Genomic DNA, 18359 nt, shown 5'->3' on the forward strand with positions numbered 1-18359 from the left:
GGCCCTGCAGAGCCCTCATGGGCCCTCAGAGCCCGCACGGCCCCTCAGAGCCCCTCATGGCCCCTCGGAGCCCCTCATGGTCCCTCAGAGCCCCGCACGGCCCCTCAGAGACCCTCATGGCCCTGCAGAGCCCTCAGAGCCCTCCTGGCCCCTCAGAGCCCCTCATGGCCCCTCAGAGCCCCTCATAGCTCCTCATGGCCCCTCAGAGCCCCGCAGAGCCTCTCATAACTCATCATGGCCCCTCAGAGCCCCTCATGGCCCCTCATGGCTCCTCATAGCCCCCCGCGCGGGCTCTGCCCAGGTGTGCCCAGGTGGGGGCGGCTGTCGCCCCCTGGCGGCACAGGTAGGGCCCGCAGCTCGCCGCCGTGTTTGTGTTCCCCGGTTTTGTTTGAAAGTGAGGACATGCCTCGTACGGCCCCTTTAAATGCCTCTTCAGAGTAGGAAATAGTCCAGGTTCAGATTCAGCACCTTCGTTTTGAAATGAACAAGGTAAAAAGCAGGCACGGGGTGTGCGCTGGAAAAACAAGGTGGAAATCTGTGTGTGACTTCTCTGGGAACTGTTTTGGGGAGCGTTTTCCACACTTTTTAGCACAGTCTCTTTGTGACCTGTCATTCTTCCGAAGCTCCTTCCATTAACCCCCAGTTTTAGTAGCGTCTCTGTGAGGCTTTTAGAGAGGGTCCATGACTGGGAAGCATTTAATTAATAATTTGTCTTGTCTGCATAAATGACAGGGAGTACAAAGATTTTTTTAAATTGTATTTTTAACTAAATTACTAAATTTTAAAAAACCCTACCAGAGTAACTTCTTGTTTTCTAATGATTTCTATTAACATTTTTGTTGCTTTTACAGGTAAACTAGTTTTTTCTTGTTTCAAAAATATCCTGCAATCAGGAAATCTAACTCTGTTTGTTCTGGCTTGGGTATGTCATTATCAGTTATAAAGATTGTGCAGATGGAAATTATGTTGGTGCACGCACTGGAAGAGATGCCAGGTTCTAATATCAGATAGATTGTCTGATTTTGGTTAATTGGTGTGGAGACTTATTTTGAAGCATTAGAATGACAGTGTTGGAATTGGAAGGTATTGGGGAGCAGACCTGTTGCCCAACTGTGTTACGCCTTTTCTGACCCTGTTGATCATTTTGCAATACTGTGGGTTTCTTTTTGCAAAGAAATGCTGAACTACTGACCCATCTATGTTCTTACATTGTAAAGAAACACCTTTTTTTGGCCCTGTGTCACATGGTACTTGGGACTGTGTTATGCTTTGTGTTTGTATACATTTTATTTTTAATTTGAGTTTTATTTCTCTGCAATAACAATGTCCTGTTTCACTGGATCAGTAATAACTGTTAACCAATCAATGCTAATTAGCTCGTACGGGAGACTTAACACTGAAGATTCTGACTTTTCAAAATTATATTCTGTGAAACACTGTCTTCATTGGGGGAAATAGCTACTGTTGTTGCTCCTCTGTAATAAATTGCTTTGTTGCAGCTGTGTTGGACTATGGATGTATGGTAGTGAGATTTCTGAGGCTGTGAAGACAAACTTAGTAAATGATTTTTAAAAAAAGGCTGATCTTGTCTTTTTGGACTCCTCCTTTGAGTTGTAATGCTGATACTTTACTCTTGTCCAAACTCAGACTCTCAACACAGTATTACATGTTTGTGTGTGTGTCTCTATAAAGGACAGAGATAAGGTTTGTGGCAGTAACAGTGTTTTGGTCCCCAAAATATCCGTGTGGATGGATTTATACTCTCTTGGTAGGAATGCACTTTGACTGCACTAGAATATGCTTGGTAGTACAAATGAGGGGTTTCAAATTAGGAATGGCTTGAAAACGACTTCAGCTACTGGGGTTTTATTTTCCAAATTGCTGGTCTCCGTGGAGCAGTGTCAGCGATCACAAAACGACGAGAAAGAAACAAATCTACAAAAAAACCTGCACAATTTTTGCCCAAGCAAGCCAGCTTCCTTTTGAGCTCTGTGCTGGCACAGTTTATGATTAAAAGTGCATTTTTTTTTCTGTTCATAAGCAATGAAAAATAATTTCACAACTGTAATGAACACACTTCCTGTGGTACATTTTAATTATGTGCAGCTAATGATGGCGCAGCTCGTCATTTCAGAAATTGTCTCAGTGGCATTTATGGCTCGGTGTGAACGCTCATATATCACAGGCTGCTTTGAAAGAACCCAGGCTTTGAGAGATGGCAGGTTTGCAGGCTGGGGGAAGTGACTCATCAACAATAGGTGTGAGGTAGCAAGGGGAGATTGTGGAGCATGTTCAGGCTACAGATATTGGAGTCAACAGATTGACGTAAAGAAGGGGTGTTACTGGGTGTCATTTACAAAACCAAATCTTAGCCTTGAAAGTTTCCAGACCACTCAGCTGGGGAACCCAGGCTGTGTCATGATTCAGGGGTGTTTAATGAATCAGTGCCTTCTGCACCTCACGAGCGAAAGTTATAGGGGAAATCACCTTTTCTGTGAATGGATTTACCAGCGCAGGTCTTTAGAACTGTAACATCATACTGTGAGCAAATTAGAGTCATAGGAGCTAAAAATCTTCTAGTCAGCAAATTTTCTCTTTCATGATTTATTTTTAAAGGTCAGAAGGTGACTGTTACAGTCAAAAAATAGTTATTTGTACAGGAAAACCTTCCCAGATGAGGTGCAACCCTGTCCTAAACCTCTGAATCTGCAGCCTAGGTTTCCCAGAGCTGCTGGGTGTAAGGTAAAGCTGAGCAAGAACTATTTGAAAAGAAACATAGACTTATGTTTAGCTTTTCTTTTTGTTTTAGTCATTCTATAGTTTTTTTCAGTAGATGCTAAATTTATTTGATTTAGGGGAGAGAAGGATTTTGCTTTAAAACATACCAGATAGGAATCTTAGGACAGACTTTTTGCACTCAAACAGCTGGAGCAGCTGTAGATTCCCCACTGAAATGAAAATGCAACAATTCAAGATTTAGAAAGGCAAAAAGTGTGACCAGAGCATTAAATAGAAGGGCCATATGATACCAAAATTAAGCTCTGTGTTTATTATAAAGAAAATCCTTGTTGTAGAAGGGAAAAAAATGAACTTGTTCCACCACTTTCTTTTTTCCTCAGGAGAAAACACAGAATATATCCTAGGTAATAAATCTGTTTTATGGCTCACATGAGAAAGGGTGGAGAAACTCCCATTATTTTCTTCCCAGAAATTGAAACACACATGAGCTAACATGGGAGACACTGGGGTTTTCATCCAACCAATGCACAGCTGGCTTCTGCTTTTATTATTTTCCTAAGCCTAATAATTTTTCATTTGATTAGCTGGTGGCTGACAAAACTATCACTTGCACAGTGTTTTGTATGTTTAGTAGAGTAGGTGTGATGCGAAAAAGATATTGTAATGCTTACCCAGAAGCACAGCACAACCTGTTCAGTTGATGGGAAATTTCTGCTTGCCTCTCCTTGAAGAGCAAGCTTCTATCATCAGGATTTGAGTTTGTATATCAAGAAAGGAAATTCTTGACAGCTAGAAACAAGAGAATTGTTTCTTAACTCACATTGTGGAATTGCATGATGCTCTACACATGAATAAACAGTCAGGTATCCGTTGGCAGTCCATGGTGCCAGTCTTGCCATGAGAAAGTGGTGAGATTATTTGAGAGAAAAAAAGTCCTAGTCAGTGTTAGGAGGTGGGAGAAGTAGAGCTGCAAACAAGATACATGAAGGACTTTAACTCACACAGCGTGAGTTGTGGAGAGACCCACAGACACACGTAATGTGAAAAAAATCAACAGCCACCCACAAACCCACCCAGGCAATAGGACAGAGTGATAAAGTGAGCACGTCCATAAATGTGGGGGGAATGAGGTTGCTCAGAGCCATGTCTGTGCAGACCCCTGTAAAGCCATGAAACCAGGAGGGAGAGTGGCCCATCACAGAACTCCTCTGTGTACCTTCTGCAGAAAAAAGAAAACATATTCCAGAACCCAGTGTCCTGTTTTGCACTGAGCATTAATACCAGGGACAAAGCAGGGAGATTTCTGTTGTGTTGACTGCTGGTGTTTGAAGTGCTAAGCTGTGTTGCTGTCTTTGTGTTCTGGCAAAGCAATGCTAACACCTTCCCTAAGTAAGCAGCAGGGGAAGAAGAATGCAGTTTTATCCCGGGTTGGTGGATCTGTATCATCCAAGCGTTTAGTCTGTTATTATTGTTATTTTCAAAACTTCCAAAACAACTTGACGTGTTTTGGGGGCAGGAGAGAATGTGGGCTATCTGCTTCCACTCAGATATTGTGTGAGGACTTTAATTTGTAGTCATTTATAAATGGTAGATGTTCAAAACCATGTAAGAAATTTCTAAGTGAAATTACTTTGAAGCTACAGGTTCATTGTATAGCCAAACCTCTACTTTTTATGTCCTTTCATCCAGTGGCTGACTGGGGAAGGAATGATTTTGTAAGGACCAGTAAAATCTCTGTCCTTTGTATCTACGTCCTGCCCTCGCTCCATGACACTCACTAAATAATTGTTGGCAAGTTCAAGCTCTGTAGATAGAAGGTTATGACTTTGCTAAATGCCATGAGCCAATGTATTTTTGTGGATGAGGAAAATTACCTGTGTGTGAGATTTGCTGGGTCAGACGTGGGTAACACTGACCTTATGGAACCAGGCTCTCAAATCTGAGAGGGGTTGGGAACATGTGAAACAGGCAGGACTTTTTACGTCTTTTTTTCTAGTTGTGTGTTTAGGCCTCCATCATTTCCCTTCGACAATTGAGGGTGTTGGTTGCTTCCTCCTGTGTTTGTGTAAGAAAAGCTTTTTATAGTCCGTTTTTCCAGTTGGCCTGTGTACTTCCTCCATGGCAGTGTAACACATCGCTCTTCCCACTCCCTCCCAGCCACTGGAGCTAGTGGAAGACCTGCAGGGTTGGTTTATTTGCAATAAAAATGGAGCTGTGGGGGTGAGAATGGTCATTATTCCTGCTTCAAAATGTGTCCTTCGACAAGTTGTCTTTTGTTCTTGGTATGGGAGGAGCATGTAAGGAAGCAAGGAATAATCAGCTGTATTTAGTTTAGAGAACGTTCAGTTTGAACTGGACATTTCCAGCTCAGTTTTTGTTTAGCTGAAAATCTACCCAGAAAAATGAGTTTGTCAGAAACATGAATTGAAGTGGACTGCATTCTATTTTTTGACAGAAAAATTCTTAATGTGATGCCAAATATGAAGAATTTTTCAGTGTCATCCATCCCAAACTTCTGCAAGGATTGCAGCTGAGGTGAAGGCAGTCTAGGAGCCCCTCATCCACCCATTATTTTTCCCTGTAAGGATGAGTCTGGCACACTGACAGCACTTGAGCCTTGCAGATTTGGATCTGTGCTGGAGGTCTTTCCTCTAAGTCACATCAGATACACCAAGAAGAAAGGAAGGTGAGGTGGCACGGCCACTTTGCCACCACTGGCTGGCAGAGTCCTGTCCCTGGGCAGGACAGTGAGTGCTGCATCCTGCTCAAGGACAGGGCAGCACCTGGTTGTTCCATGGCTTCACTGCTGCTTGCTGGATGTTTTTATTACCACTGGCCCAGGACTGTCACTTAGCCCCAAAATAGAATTAGTAATATTTATTATTGCAGTCTTCCCCCCCCGTGACAGATAGACTATTGAGAATGTCTACTGGGAATACCCTTTATTTCCAAGGATTTGGGTGATATTTCTGAAGAAAGGTTATGTTTGGAAACTTTTTTTTCAATTATTTCTTTTTTTATATATAATATTGCAAGGTTTCCAACACTAATGAACACAGCCCAGGTCCTTCAGTGGAAAGGCATGTGCAGACATGGCCCTGTGGATTGAACTGTCTCACCACTTCAGATCTCTACTAGTTTTAGTCTCTGTATGTGCCTTTGTTTTCCCCAGTGTCTAGTTTTAAGGTGCTGTGGTAGCTAACACAGTCAGGGCAGCAATTCCCTCTTTTCCCATATACCAGCTCCACTATAAGTTTGCAGAAAAAAGTGGATCTGAAGGAAACAGCTTAATTGCAACACTGAGCCTGAGAATCCTCACACCTTAAATCTCACCATGGGATGTCTTAGGTCCTGACAGGTCACTCTTAAGCTCCTTTTGTGTTCTGTGATCTCTCTATGAAAATAACGTTTTAAAGGCATTTGCTTGTTTTATTACTCCACTAAATAATTGAAATCTGTACTTAGCATTTAATTATAGTGATTTTATACCATAAATATTGTATAGTGCCTGATGATGTAACTGGGCATTTTTATAATAGCCCCCCCTTTTTTAAAGCAAGGGGACAGTCTCTGAAATCCATGCCTTCATGCTCCTGCCCATTAAATGTGGTTGTCATTATCTAGGCAAATGTTCTTCCTAACCAGGATTGTCTTCTCTTTCATGCTGATGCTATCTCCATGCTGGATTATTCCTGGCCCTGGTAGCACCCCAGGGCAGGAGTGGGAAGTAAATGTGTCCCATATGGCTGCTTTAGACAGCAGTTTTGGGTGTGGGGAGATGGGAGAGACAAGGGGGGTCTGCGTGCCTGATCCTTCCCTCTCTGTCATAGAAGCAGTGGGGCAAGCAGAGGGGGAGGAGGGCCATGGCTTTCTGTACTGTCAGGCTGGTTAGGAGTAATGTGGGAGTACCACTGCATGGGCCAGGAGTAACCTGGGAGTACCCTGCATGGGCCAGGAGTAACCTGGGAGTGCCCTGCATGAGCCAGCAGTAAGGTGGGAGCAGCCCAGGCCCGGGTGCCGTTTGCTCTCTGTGGGCCCGGGAGGAACTGGCCTGAGTCAGCCGCTCCTCCCGAGCACCTCCTGGGCTGGTGCTGCCACGGGCAGCCCAATGCAAGACTGAGCCTGAAGGCTCCAGCGAGCTGATTGCAAATATTTTGCAGAAGTCTTATTTTCTGGTAATTGCTTTAATATGATTCAGTGTTTTCTCTTTTGTCTGATCTTGTTATGAGCCTTCTTCGCCCACTGTGGGAGCAGGGCAAGCGTTCCCATGCCACGTGCACCGTTCCTGCTGCCTTCACCTTGCATTTCAGGGCTGGGAGTAGGTGCCGTTTGAAGTGAAGCCTTTAAACTACTAAGCTGTGTCAGATAGTGAGGGTAGAGCAATTTGGACAATTGGGGTCCGGGTACTGTTTGCCAGTTCACATTTCTAGTGATTCCTGAAATTAGAGCTCCCGGGGAAACCCGGGACTTTGCTTCTGAGGCAAGTGTTGGGTATGAACTGAGTCCAAGGCACCCAGTGTTCAACAGATATATGAAGAATGGCAGGATTTAAGATCCAGTGCATCACCAACAGTATTTGCTGGAGACTGATAATAACAGTGAACAGACTCATTCCATTCCCAGATCTTGAGAGTTTTAAAAGTCCAGCAGAACCAGCAAAATACCTAAAGCCCAGCCTCTGAAATCCAGCCAAGTTTTGTAAAGATTACAGTGGTAGCTTCAAATAAATATAAATTGTGCTCTTTAAAGGTACAATTTATTTAAAAGGAATTATTTTGCCAAAGCATAAATGAACCAAGAAATAACAGATTAAGAGATCTAATGTTATAATGTTTAGAAAAAACCTTTCTAATATTTTTAATCCTTTTGCTTAACCATGTGATTCACACTTAATCCTAGTTAGACTAATTAATACATACATATCTTTATAGAGACTGAACACTTCTCCTGAGCAATTGGCTGGTCTGTGTTACCACATTTGTTCAACACAGGTGGGGGAGAGAGGTGTAGAGTAGAGTACAACTCACTTGCATAATCTCTTGCAAGTAATAGAAAAAAATCTGTCTCACATTATACCTGCAACAAATACATGGGTGCTCATAATTCATATTATCCCATAAAATTTAGAAGAGCATTCAGAGACTGCAAATGAAGGTAATTTATGTGTAAAACCTCATCCCTGAAGAATTTATTGCCATAGTAGGTATAATATACTTTGGCACAGACTTCTTCCCTGAAACTAGTACTTGCAGACTTGAAAAAGGAACATACCAAAGACCTTTCAGGTTAAACTGTAATCTTGTTTTATACAAAATGCAGTATTATGAAGACTTTTGTCTTTTGAGAGAGCTGAAATCAGTTGCTCAGTGAACACTCCATGGCTGTTGTCGCTGTGTGAGAACATCTTCACTATGCAGTAATCTCTTTAAAATCAGTGATAGGTTAGTGGTGTTACCTTTGTGTAATTATCCATGTATGTAAGTATTTTGGACTTAGTGGGAACTGAGGAAACTGCAGAAGTGGGTTCATATAAAACATTTCAATTTGCAGTATCTAAAAATGAGTATGTGCTTTGCAGAGGTTGTTTGCAAGTCATGTCGTGAAGCCCAGATCTCATTTCTTCTTGCCAGGGCTGCACTGGGAACGTGGGCCCTCATCTTCCTCTCTGCACTTGTGCAAAACTGCCCGATAATGGCCTGCAGGAGGAACCCAAACTGCTGAGCGACAAGGATAGTCCTGTGCCAGGTGTATTAGCTGGAATTCTCTCTGTTGCAGGAAGAAGGAACTTTTCTCTTGAAGGTGACGTGATTTTTGAGGCAGTGAAGATTTATCCCATCAAGGATGGCACTTTGCTACTAAGGAAAACCTGATGGGGCTCATATCTGAAGCACTGCGTTCAGTTCTCTGCTTTTTGAGATGGATTAGGTGGAGTAAGAGATGGTGCAGAAAATGACAACTGAAACAACTTGGGGAAATGGAACAACTGTCATACGAGGAGAATTGAAAAGTCTGGTACTCCTTAGAGAAAAACAGATATTTATTTATCACTGATATTTACAAGATCATGACAGTGATGAAAAAGCCAAACGTGAAACTGTTGCCCTCCAAATCCTGTAGTATAAGAACTAGAGAGCACTCAGTGAGAGAGTAGGAGATCAGGTTTATAAATAAAGAAAAGAAAATACTCCTTCATTTCTGGAATTTCAGGTAGTGAATGTTTTGCCGTGGGAGGCAGTGAAGGCAAGGATCTCAGCAGGTTCAGAAGGGCTCAGACAGTTCCACAGGCAGCAGCACTGCAAGTGGACAGTGCAATGTGCCCTGTTCCATCATTAATGCAGCAATTAGGTGAAGGTGGATGGGGGGACAGGGACTGCAGGAGCAGCCAGGCTTCTGTCTTTTCCCTGGACAGCCTCTCTCAGGAGCATGGCACTGTTGGAAATGGGGTGCTGGGCCCGAGGGAGCAGCTGTCTGACCCTGCAGGGCATTGCTTTCTGCAGTACTGTACCATACAGTGCTTAATTTGAAAGGTTTTTATTGTTACTGCACTGAATGCTCATAAGGATAATAGAGAAAAAAAATGGTAGCAAGGGTGTTAATACTGCATTGTTGATACCTGAAATATTAATGTATTTAAAGTCTGATCCACTGATAGTCAAATGCCTGCCTGTTGCTGTGCATGTCACTAACATGGCATTTATTTGGAAAACGTACAACTTGGAAAATGAATTTTAAGTTTGTGTGTTTATTTTTCTTGGCAGTGAGTTTTAGTTATCTCAGAAGGGAAAGCTCTCCAGGTGCAGTGAAGCTGTATGGTGCCATGAGTGCTCCAGCAGGAAGGAATGCAGGACAAGTCTGCAGGACAAGTCTGCAGGAGGCTGGCTCAGAGCAGTTTCTCCATGTACTGTGTGCTACTGAGATGTCTTTGTGCTCCTTCCAAATAGGCCACGTTGAGCCAGTGAAACAGAGCAGGGACTTGGGGCCAACCACATCCCCAGATCAGGGGCCCACAGCTTGGTGATGGTCCCTGTTCCAGGCACTGGGCTTTGGTGACCCCCCAGAGCTGGGGTGACATCCCTGCAGGTTGGGGCACCCTCCCCAGGCACCCTGTTCCATGTGCTCCCCACTCCTGATGGCCCAGTCAAACCCTCAGGCTTTAGGCTGCTGCTTCTGCTGTAACAGCTGGCTCTCTGTTACATCTGGAGCATTTAGACACCTGGGAAGGGGTAAAAAGAATCACTATTTCACTTTAATAGAGGACACAGAAAAGTTCTTTAAAATGTGTTTGGGTTTTTTCTTGTAAAAAAAATTCTCTTCTGTATGCTTTATTTTTTTTGTGATTTTAAGCATATCAACAAAAGCATTCTTTATTTTAATTAGAGAATGTGGGCTTTGCTCCCATGGAGACTTTGTGTAGCTCCCATGCCCTGTGCACAAGGTTTTAGCAGGGACACTTCCACGAGCACAAAGCCATGAGTGCAGCTCAGGCTGGCTCACTGCAGGAGGAAACTGGTAGTGCTGTGCTGGTTTTGAGAAATCCAGCATAAACAAATCCTCACTCGTGGTCTCAGGTGTGCGACTGGGAAACACTTCTGGCTTTTAATCAAAAGAAATGGAGTGTTTGGTTCATAGCAATATCTTTTTTTCCTCTTGTTTCAGTTAAATAAATGCTAAAACAAAGGAAGAGCTCCAAACTGTCTGACTAAAGCCTCAGCTAAGTGAGCTTTGGTGCCATGAGAGTTTGATGTCATCATCCTTTCTGTTTTCCACTTTTCTGGGGAAGTACTTCAGCTATATAGCAAAAATAAACAAAAGAAACCTTCTAAATCTTCACACCTAAATACATTTATGCATATTTTTAGTTACTATTTACTTCTTGCAAATTTATCTTGATCTGAAAAAAGTTTCACATGTATTGTTTTCTTAACAAAGATTTGACCTTCATCTTTATAGAGCCGGTTTCACTATTCTTCCTATCAGCAGTGAGTTCAAAGGAGCACTTCTGAGCATGCAGGCAAAGCCCAGCTCCATTGTGTAAAATAGAAATGTGTGGTTTATAGCACGGGAGTTTAGAGAACAATGCAAAGGTCAATTGTGTTGCTTGCTCTCCTGTCACATGATGTGGGTGTGTATATGAATGCATCCCTGGAATTCCACTGTGGGATCTGCATCTTTGAAGCTGATGCTAAAATTACTGCCGAGGCTCTTCCAAAGGCGGATACTGATGGAAGATTCAATGAAATCGAAGGTTGCCAGCCTGGGAGGCGTTGAAAGATACCTGGCTATGATACTATTTCTGATTTAATAATGCCAATGGGAGGCTAGCCCTTTGTAATAATTAGGACTAATTACTGAAGAGGTGTTGACAGATGGGCTAAGAGGAAACAAACTGCCTTTATCCAGTGGCTTAGAGTCAGATTACTAGTCTTGTGTTATCTGTTTCTCAGAAAGTAGAAGCTTCAATCATTCACTAAGTCTTCAAAGGGGAAAGGGATCCCAACAATATACAGGATTGGGATGAAGCTATGAAATACGTCTTTGACTCAAAATGGCTAAATTAATCTCCTTTCCGTAAATTATCATACTTCTAAAGTTTGGGTTACAGATGGAGAATCTGATTGTAGGACTGAAAAATATGTGAAATCAATATTGATGACTGTCCTGTCGCTGCTTCTGCTTGTGGATTGGTTCCTTGCTGTCAATTATATTAATATGAATTCTTTGATTCCCTCTTATGCCATTCTTGCCATCCAGCTGAAATGGAGACAAGGGAAAGTGTTCAGTTCTCTGCGTTCGGTGTTTGTTCTACACAGGTGTCATATCCGATCAAAACACAGAAAATAATCTGCCAAACCTAATTACAGTTATTGGCCTTTTTAGCAGACAAGATCATGCATATTTTAGGAAGAAAACAATATATTACAATAGAATTGCATTTACTGAGAAATTAGTCACTGATGCAGGATTTCCTTATGAAGTATTTTTTCTCTCCTTTTGGGTGTCGTGTCCCTCCAGGACATGAGCATGAAGGAGATCCCATTGTCCAGTGTGGTTGCAGTCAGCAGAGACATTCAGGGATGGGTGCTTTGGCACCAGGAGGAGCACTCAGTGTGACTGACTGTAGGCAAATGATTTAAAAGTCTAAACCCCTCCATCTTCTCAAATGACTCCTTCTGAGAGCTGTTCTTCCTGCTCTCCACCATACACAGGGCCTGGTGTGCTGAGAAGGATGGGATAAATGTGGTTGCACTAGATAGCATTTATAAGAAGAGGTAGCTTTCAATTATTTATTTACTTTTAACGAAAGAGGCCTTTTAATTAGTGTTTAAATATTTATAACAGTTTTATTGTGCTGTAAAATTGGTTATACTTTGATCTAGATTTTCTGGTTTGAGATAATGGGTTGGTAAAAGTTTTCCTAATGAATTTGGTCAGAACATGACATAATCTGATTATCTGGCGAAAGACTGGCACTTCAGTTGCTGCCAGCATGGCAGCCTGGTACAATGGGGCTGTTCAGCACACATTCAAAGGCTGCAGTTCAACTTCGGGGCCGGCAGAATTGTTCAAAGTTTCAAATTAATGCGGTGAAACAGTTTTGCATTTTTCACTACGTTTTTGGTCAGGATTAGTTTCTTGTGGATGAGAGGAGTGGAGCCTGAAGTTACATGTGTAAACTGAAACTCTGTTCTGTTCCTTTGGGGTTATTTCTCTCCATTTGCTAAATATTAGTTAGTGTTACTCATTAAAATAGAGAAAGGACTGATCAGAGCATCACAGATCCAGGAAGCAGTCAGGACCAGAAACTGGGAATTAAACATTATCAGTACTCAACCTGGTAAATGTGGATCCAGTTTTTTTAAATATCCCTCACTTTTTAACAGTTTCACTGTTTGACGTGTTTAATGTGTAAGCATATGCTCGTATGCTTGGAGATGAGCATGTTTAACTAGTGCATCCTAAGTGCTTATGTAAAATGGATGTAGATTTACGTGATCAGACTGGCATGAAAGAACAATTATGTGTTTGTCTCTAAAGTGTAAGCTTAGCCTTAAATGTTAAAATAAAGATTAATTTTTTCATTTGATATTTAGGTAATATTTGCCTTGTAAATGTCATTCCTGTTTGCAGTGGAGTTATAGTGATCCCTTTTAGATTTCTTGGACTAAACTGCTCTCCAGAAACTTGGCTTATCCAAATACTTACACTGTATTGAATAGGAATCCTACCAGACAAATGGCACATACTATTAGTAATTCAGCTTGAATTTGGGGGGATATTTCATAGCATAAAAATAATAATAACCTGTAACTTTGAGTCATATATTTAAAAGTGATATACATAACACTGTCTTCTATTTCTTTTAATACTGGAGGGGTTCTTGGAGAAAGTAAAATACAAGTACCAAATGGGACAGACTTTACTGAAATGCAGTTGCTTCTGAGCTTGAGAGTTCACCTGAGTAAGGATTGAAAGTTTTAACCTAATGAATTGCTGCAGACTGTCCACATTGCTTTGTTTCTTAAAGCAGCCCTGGGGCTCAGTGGCCGTGGGAAGGGACTGTCTGTGTCTGGATCAGTGAGTGGAGTTCAATCCCAGCCCTGTGCCTGTGCCACCTCGGGAGGTCACTCACTGTCCCTGCCCCAGCTTCTGCATCCGCAGGGAATGACCCACAGCAGTGCTGCTCTTGGAGATGGGTTGTGTTTACACAGGAGCAGAAACCTTCCAAAGAGCAAATGCTTTATGAAATCCTGTGCAGTGAACCTGCCAGCCCTCCCTCGGGTGAGCAGTCTCACCAATATCATCTGGCACTTGGGGCAGGCAGAGATCAGATCCAGACTTTGGAATGCAAAACATGAGCTGGACACCGGTAGGAATTGCCCTCTTATTTAATATTCCTCCAGTGTTTATGTCAGTTTATCTCGTTTGCTGTTTGCAGTTTCAAAGTATATTTTTTAACTGTTATGAGACAAATGCTGAGAATATAAACACGGGGCAGGACAGGTACAATATTCTGATACAAATGCAGCTCCCACTTTGGCAATGCTGGTGAAGGACGTAGCCTGTTCAATTAAGTGCAAAGTGTTTTTTTCCTCCTTTAATGAGTATGTATTTTGTGAATGTGTTTTGTACTTGTCTTTTTAACTCTGAAATGTGAACTGTATCATCAGTAAGAGGCCATGTTCTGGGGAGCACTGTCAGAGCTTGCAGTGCAGTTTGGCTGAAGTGCCTCCCTGTGCACGGCGTCTCCCCTTGGTAAGGCAGGTACCAGAGCAGGGATTTCATAAGCACAGGCAATGTACAGCCAGGAACACAACCGAGGGTTGAAAAGCACATCAAAAGCAGATTGCTTCATTGTGTCTTCAGAAAGAGTCACTGCTCAGAATCTCCTCCCACCAAATGTGCAAGAACTGCGAATTTCAGGGACGTTCACATTAAAAAAATAAAACTTGATCACTTCTGACTGTAACCATCAGTCATTTTTATCTCAAGTATGGCCAAAGCAAAATAAAATACAACACTGCTAACTCCGTGTGCAATAGAATGTTTGTATGTATTTCTTTTATCAGAGTTTAATCCAAATACAGTATTTATAGAATAAGAAAAGAATTTATATACTTTTGTTTTAGTTGAATCTAAGGTGACTTGATGCAAAATTAAAATGCAGTGTCTTGTAAAACTTACAGAGATACTGAAATGAACATGGTTTAAAGATTAGTATGAAAATGGGCTTTGGTCTCTTTCTCCCTTATTGTCAGGTGAGCTCCTGAGCAGAGCTCAGTGTCAGTGCAAACAGCTCCATCCCTGGCATGGTCCTGTACATCAGGAATCAATTGATAAGTCATTGTGGGATGGATTTTAGAAGTATAAATTCATTTCCTATAGGTTATGTTTTATTATGTGGTATCATATTACATATACTTTTCCTTAATACTAAAAACTCTTGTTATACTTCACACTTTGAAGAAGAAAGTGTAGAAGACAAAATGTCATATGATTTGTGTTGTGTTTCATGTTCCTATGCCCTGTGGGAGGAAAAGAAAAGTAATAGAACAGACAAATAAATAAAGGCGGTGTTGAAACTGGTATGACAGTTTGTGCTCTTGCACAACGGAACTGCAATCAATTTATTGTCTGCGTTGGGCAAGTGCCAGAATAACAGTATAATATTATACAAGAGCAGATTAATTAAAGTGTAATTAGAATGGAATAAATTAAACAATCATAAAAGTTTGTCATGGGAAAAATATGTGTTTAGAATTAATTAGTTTTCAAATAAAGTGATATTTTAATTGCTCAGAGTTACAGAATCCTTAATTGCAGACGTACAATTCTGGCCCAAATAACTTCAGTTGCTGTAACAACTTGATATATTCCTTCTCTGTCAATTCTTTTTAATAGTTTGTTACTAAACAAGGTTATTGCCAGAATGTCTGCTAAAATGTCTGGAAGAGGTTTAATGAAGCCCAAGCTATCTGAGGACATTATTAGCTCGTGGAAGCACAAGATTTGTGGCTGATGCTGCTCTGTGCAGCACCCCTAATTAAGGAGGATGGGCAGACAGAGCCCCGTGGCTGACAGATTGCTATGCATGGCTGAGCCACAGCCTGCTCCAAACAGGCTTTTGATGGTCCTTGGCTTATCAATTTTCTGCTAGATTACAATGATTTATCACATGCCCAAACTTTAATTCATGTTAGTTCTGCTGGTATGGAACAGAGACACACTTGTATAAATACTTCTTTTCACTTACATTGTGCTAAATAAGTGTATATTCATATTCTTCAAGTTTTCAAAGTGATTGGGCATTTGTCATCTTTTTTTCCCCTGATAATTTTGTGCAGAGCTGAACTACTATGGGCTTTTATACTTTCTTTCTCCAAACAAGGCTGGCTGTAGTTACATCTTTGCACTTTCCCAAGCAATTAATGGTTTCAGAAAGTAAAACAGATGGGTGTCTTTTCCCTCATCTGCAAAACGAACCTGTTTATGAAACCCTAGAATTTCATCTGTTTCAGCTGGATTTCAGGCTGTGTTTTAGGCTCCCTTATTAAAAGCCAGTGTAATTACAGGAGAGGCAGGGGCTCTCATGTTTTCAGACCCCATATTTTTGGCTTCAGTGTATCCATGATATTTGGCTGTCTCCAAAATGTTTACTTCAGTAATATTTGCAATGCCCAAACTGTTTAACTGTGTTAAAAAAGGTCACCCAGCTGATAGCTGAAGGCACATATGTCAGAATGAAACACTGAAAAAAAATTATCAGTCCGACACAGTGGGAGCATTAGAATGATTAATGTTTATGTTAATTTATGGCTTTTACATATTGATTAATAGCTTTTTGTTTCAGTGACCAAAATGTGTAAGTGGCAATGAGATCCATATGCTAACTCAGTGTCTTTCAAATGATTACAGTTGTTCTTAGTTTTGTTCCCATGCTGAATCTATGTTTTCATATAGAAAGCAATTGTTGTGCAGCGACTTTTTTTTAAAACTTGCAGATGGAGGGATTTGGACCTCGAGACACAGCCCGGGGTTTCAGTATTCCTGAAGGTTACACACTGACATTTATACACGTTTTTCTTGCAAACTTCATTCCCTACAATCGTGCTGTGTTGTTTTAGCCTGGCTCAGGTGAGGAGTGCCTCCAGAGAAGGTGCTCGGGCTGGGAGGAGCCGGTACCTGGGTGGAAATCATTAACCATGGGCTGTTGCAGGAGGGTGATTCCTCATTTGCTTTCCGGCTCCCCGAAGGTTTCTTGGCGTATCCCCAATTGCTGATAAGCAGTTTTGTTTGCTGTCTGTCCACTGACTATTACAATTCAAATGTGGAAACTTCCATCAGTCGCTGTCTAAATGTCAGGAGAGGGGATAATTTTGGGGGTCTCCTGAGAAAGGATGAAGTCCTGACTTCCCTTGAAGTCAGTGGGAAATGGAAGTTCTCAGCACTTCTCCAAGGGAGACTTTTGAAGTGTTTTCTGTCCTTGTTAGTCATTAGAAATTCTTTGGTGAGTATTTAGAACGAAAGCTCTGACAGTATTTGGTGTTCCCAACCTGTAAGAGGCAGGGCTCTGGTCAGCTGCAGTGCTGGCTGTGTGGCAGCAGATTTCTGGGATCAGCTCGTCCAGGATTGTACAACCAGGTCGGATAAATCCCTGCATTCCCTCTGACATGGACGTGGCACTAACCAGCAAGTTCTGCAAGCAAGATAGAAACCTATCTCCAGGATCTGGGTACTGGATGTTCTAGTGCAAGCACAACCACACTAATGAATGCTCCCAGTCCATTGGTGTGATTTTAAAAAAATTATTATTGTTATTACTATCATAAATATTTTAGGGTTTGAAGTCACAAATACACATCACTGCGCTTAATCTCTGCTTTGGTAGTTGTACGTAGTAATGTGAAAAATAACCAATTTAAAAGAAGGCATTTGGTTATCCTTCTGAAAATTAGGAGTGCTGTATTAGTACATTTACTGGTTAAATCAAAAATTTCTACTGCTTCTAATTTCTGTTTGACATCAGTTTCCCAATTTAAAGATTTCTACTGATTGCTTCCACTTGAAATAAATTATTTTTTTAATTAGCTCTTAATAAAGCCTAGAAGTGTAATAAATTTTCTATCTCAGTTTAGCACCAAAGATAGAATGGGAGTTTTAAATTGAGAGTTGCATTGTTATTTGATTGACAAGTGAATTTTCATATATTCTGGGGCTGTGACCTTGGCAACTATTTGTGTAGCGCTCCCACATCTCTTGTCAAGGCTCTGCTGCTTTTCCTTTTACCAGAGCACGTTCCTGTCTTTGCACACAACAGACATGTCGTGTGTTTTGAGCAACTGCAGTGAGAATGCAAAAAGCAGGAGGGCCTGGCTTTGGGATTTTCCTTCTTCCCTAAGTGTTTGTATGTGGTAGCTTCTTACAGGACCCCAAAAGGCATTTCTTTGTCCACTCAGTTACTCTGCACCTCAGGTGCAAGGACATTCCTTCAGATGAGTGTCTCACAACATCTCTTTGCATTGCTGACTTCCCTGTTCCAGTGTGTTCTATCATTTTTTGGTTTGTACATGCAAAACCAAAAGCTGGGCTTAAAAACTTGTCACAGCATGTCTGAAGAATTGTTTACTGAACTACAGACCTGCTTTGAGACCATTTGTAGTCAATAACCTACAAAAATTCACTTTTGCAGTCAGATGAGGTGAACTTTAACTCATTCAGCTTGTGTGGATTTGTCTGGCATCTCTTTTGATGATGTGTGGAAATGCTACTCATTAAATGGGTTCTTGTAGCCCTAAACTCCTGTTCTCCCCTTCCTGGACGTGCCCTGTAATTGCTTGGGCTGACAGTGGTTCCTGGTTTCACTGCTGTGAAACCTCCTCATCTGCAGGGGTTGGAGGCTGGAGCTGTGGGAACACTGGGTTTGGAGAGCTCATCCTGCAAGGGTCCCCACTGGGTGTGAGCAGTGGAGACTGCAGTGGGATGGGAGACACAGCTGTTCCTGTTGCACTGTTCACCTGAGGGAGGGTGTTATTCCACCAGCTTCCTCTGCCATGGCAGCATGTGCCCCATTCCCAGAGCCCTGGTGCCCCATTCCCAAAGCCCTGGTGCCCCATTCCCAAAGC

At 41.9% G+C, this 18359-nt stretch overlaps 1 protein-coding gene across 2 annotated transcripts in view; it reads left to right on the forward strand.

Annotated features, from left to right (window-relative positions):
* Positions 1–18359, forward strand: part of GNB1L (G protein subunit beta 1 like) — a 39909-nt gene that overhangs the window by 646 nt on the left and 20904 nt on the right. Inside the window, exon 1 of one of the 2 annotated variants that reach the window (XM_027689401.1) lies at positions 382–489. The exons of the other annotated variant lie outside the window; for it this stretch is intronic. Within the exon in view, the coding sequence (XP_027545202.1) occupies positions 481–489 (9 nt within the window). The 5' untranslated portion in view covers positions 382–480. Of the gene's footprint in view, positions 1–381; positions 490–18359 lie in introns of those variants that run through there. 2 annotated transcript variants of the gene reach the window in all.

Source organism: Neopelma chrysocephalum, unplaced genomic scaffold (assembly GCF_003984885.1).
Source record: "Neopelma chrysocephalum unplaced genomic scaffold, ASM398488v2 Primary Assembly neopelma1_77, whole genome shotgun sequence".
In the NCBI taxonomy this organism is placed as follows: domain Eukaryota; kingdom Metazoa; phylum Chordata; class Aves; order Passeriformes; family Pipridae; genus Neopelma; species Neopelma chrysocephalum.